The 1737-nt window shown below is 43.8% G+C and overlaps 1 protein-coding gene across 1 annotated transcript in view; it reads left to right on the forward strand.

Moving 5' to 3' along the window:
* LOC107103476 (mitochondrial 2-oxoglutarate/malate carrier protein-like) overlaps positions 1-904 on the forward strand; it is an 8814-nt gene extending 7910 nt beyond the window's left edge. The window contains exon 4 of the mRNA XM_015403196.1: positions 500-904. Coding sequence (XP_015258682.1) covers positions 500-655 — 156 coding nt within the window. The 3' untranslated portion in view covers positions 656-904. The remainder of the gene's footprint in view (positions 1-499) is intronic.
* Positions 905-1737: the final 833 nt, after the last annotated feature.

Raw genomic sequence — 1737 nt, forward strand, 5'->3', positions numbered from 1 at the left:
TCTGCTGGCCTGGGAGCACCATCATGGGATCCCCCCAGATCTATGGATCAGATCAGAGTGCTGCAGCTGCTGTAGTCAGCAGACTGCTGTGCTGCCACCTGCTGGTGTAAAGTGGTACCAGAGAAACTGGACCTGATGAGATAAAACAAACCCAGAACTGAACATTCAGTCAGTCTGTTGGCTACGATCACAGCTTCTGGAAGCTTCCATTCTATATAAAGTCTAGTTTTCATGTTCTATCAGGAAGATGTTTGGTTTATTGCTTATTTAATGACTGAAGCACAAAGCAAGCAGCTGCTGTGATCTCACTGATTCATGAAGCAACAGCTGCTCCTCCCACAGCTAGAGGCAGCCGTCCCAGAGGTCAAAGGTCAGAGGTGTTTTATTTTGCAGTCAGAGGACATGGTTCCCAGGCAGTGACCCAGCAGATCCAGCAGGGGGCAGCAGCCCCATGCAGACAGGAAGGCGGTGCTTCTGAGGCTCTCTCTGTGCTCTGCAGGACGTGTTGATGCGGGTGGTGGGCAGGGAGGGCTTCTTCTCGCTGTGGAAGGGCTTCACGCCGTACTACGCCCGCCTGGGGCCGCACACCGTGCTCACCTTCATCTTCCTGGAGCAGATGAACCGCCTCTACAAGACCTACGTCCTGGACCGCTAGGAGGACGGCGGCGGCGCCGGAGCTACCGGACTGGAGGTCCTGATGATGATGATGATGATGATTAGAGACTGGAGGTTCTGGAGGGAGGAGAGCTGGACCTGCATCTACACACTCCCCCCTCCCCCACACACACACACTCTGATGGTAGAGTTCTCTATGGATGGACCCCCCCTCCATCCACCAAGCTGATATCCTCCCCATCCATGGTTGCCATGGTTACCCAGCGATCAATAAATGTTTCTATCCTCAGACTGTGTGGGCGTCTGATCTACCTGGATAGTTAATGAGGAAAAGTTTAATATTTAGGTTTGTTTGTTTAATATTATTATTTTACATGAAGAACTACGGAGATTATGTTCAGATTAAACATTCTTCACCTGCTGCCAGATAATCTGAGCTGAATTCATTGATCTGCTGCCATTCTTGAAATAATCCTCTATTATCATGATCACAGCTCTATGGCAAGCTGTTTGATATGTACTAGTTTAACTGAATATGCTTTCCTGATATTGTCTAAATGATCATTTTAAAACAAATGACGAGTTCCACATCTAGAATAAACATTCTGCATGTCTAGAAATTAATTTCAGATCTCCATGTTCCTATACGGTCAGCATTTGTACTATTTTAACTGAAGAAAAGTTTTTCTGTTAGCATAAATATTCAGTCAAGCTGATGAATGTCGGAATGGCCTCTTAAAATGTTTAAACATTTCTAGCTTTATAAAACTAGTAACTAAGTAACTCATTTAGTTACTTTATGAAATTCTGTTTCTGCAAAAATGTAATTTAGAAAATATATTATTACAGTTCAGTCTAGGAGTGTAATATTGATCAGGAAGGATCTTATTTTATTGATCTACAAATGCAACAACAGAGAAGAGAATGCTGTAATAAATGGTAAATGAGCTTGCCATACCTGCTTTGTGACATGGCTGATATCAGAGAACTGATCCAGGAGCAAAATAAGTCCTGATCAATGGATCCCAGAGACCAGGATCTACCATGGAGACAGGAGGGAATATTAATGAGAGAAAATGTAGAAATTATAAACAGATTATAAACTAAAGTGTTTCTGTCAGA

This window comes from Cyprinodon variegatus, unplaced genomic scaffold, assembly GCF_000732505.1.
Source record: "Cyprinodon variegatus isolate N-32 unplaced genomic scaffold, C_variegatus-1.0 Scaffold1458, whole genome shotgun sequence".
Taxonomy (NCBI): domain Eukaryota; kingdom Metazoa; phylum Chordata; class Actinopteri; order Cyprinodontiformes; family Cyprinodontidae; genus Cyprinodon; species Cyprinodon variegatus.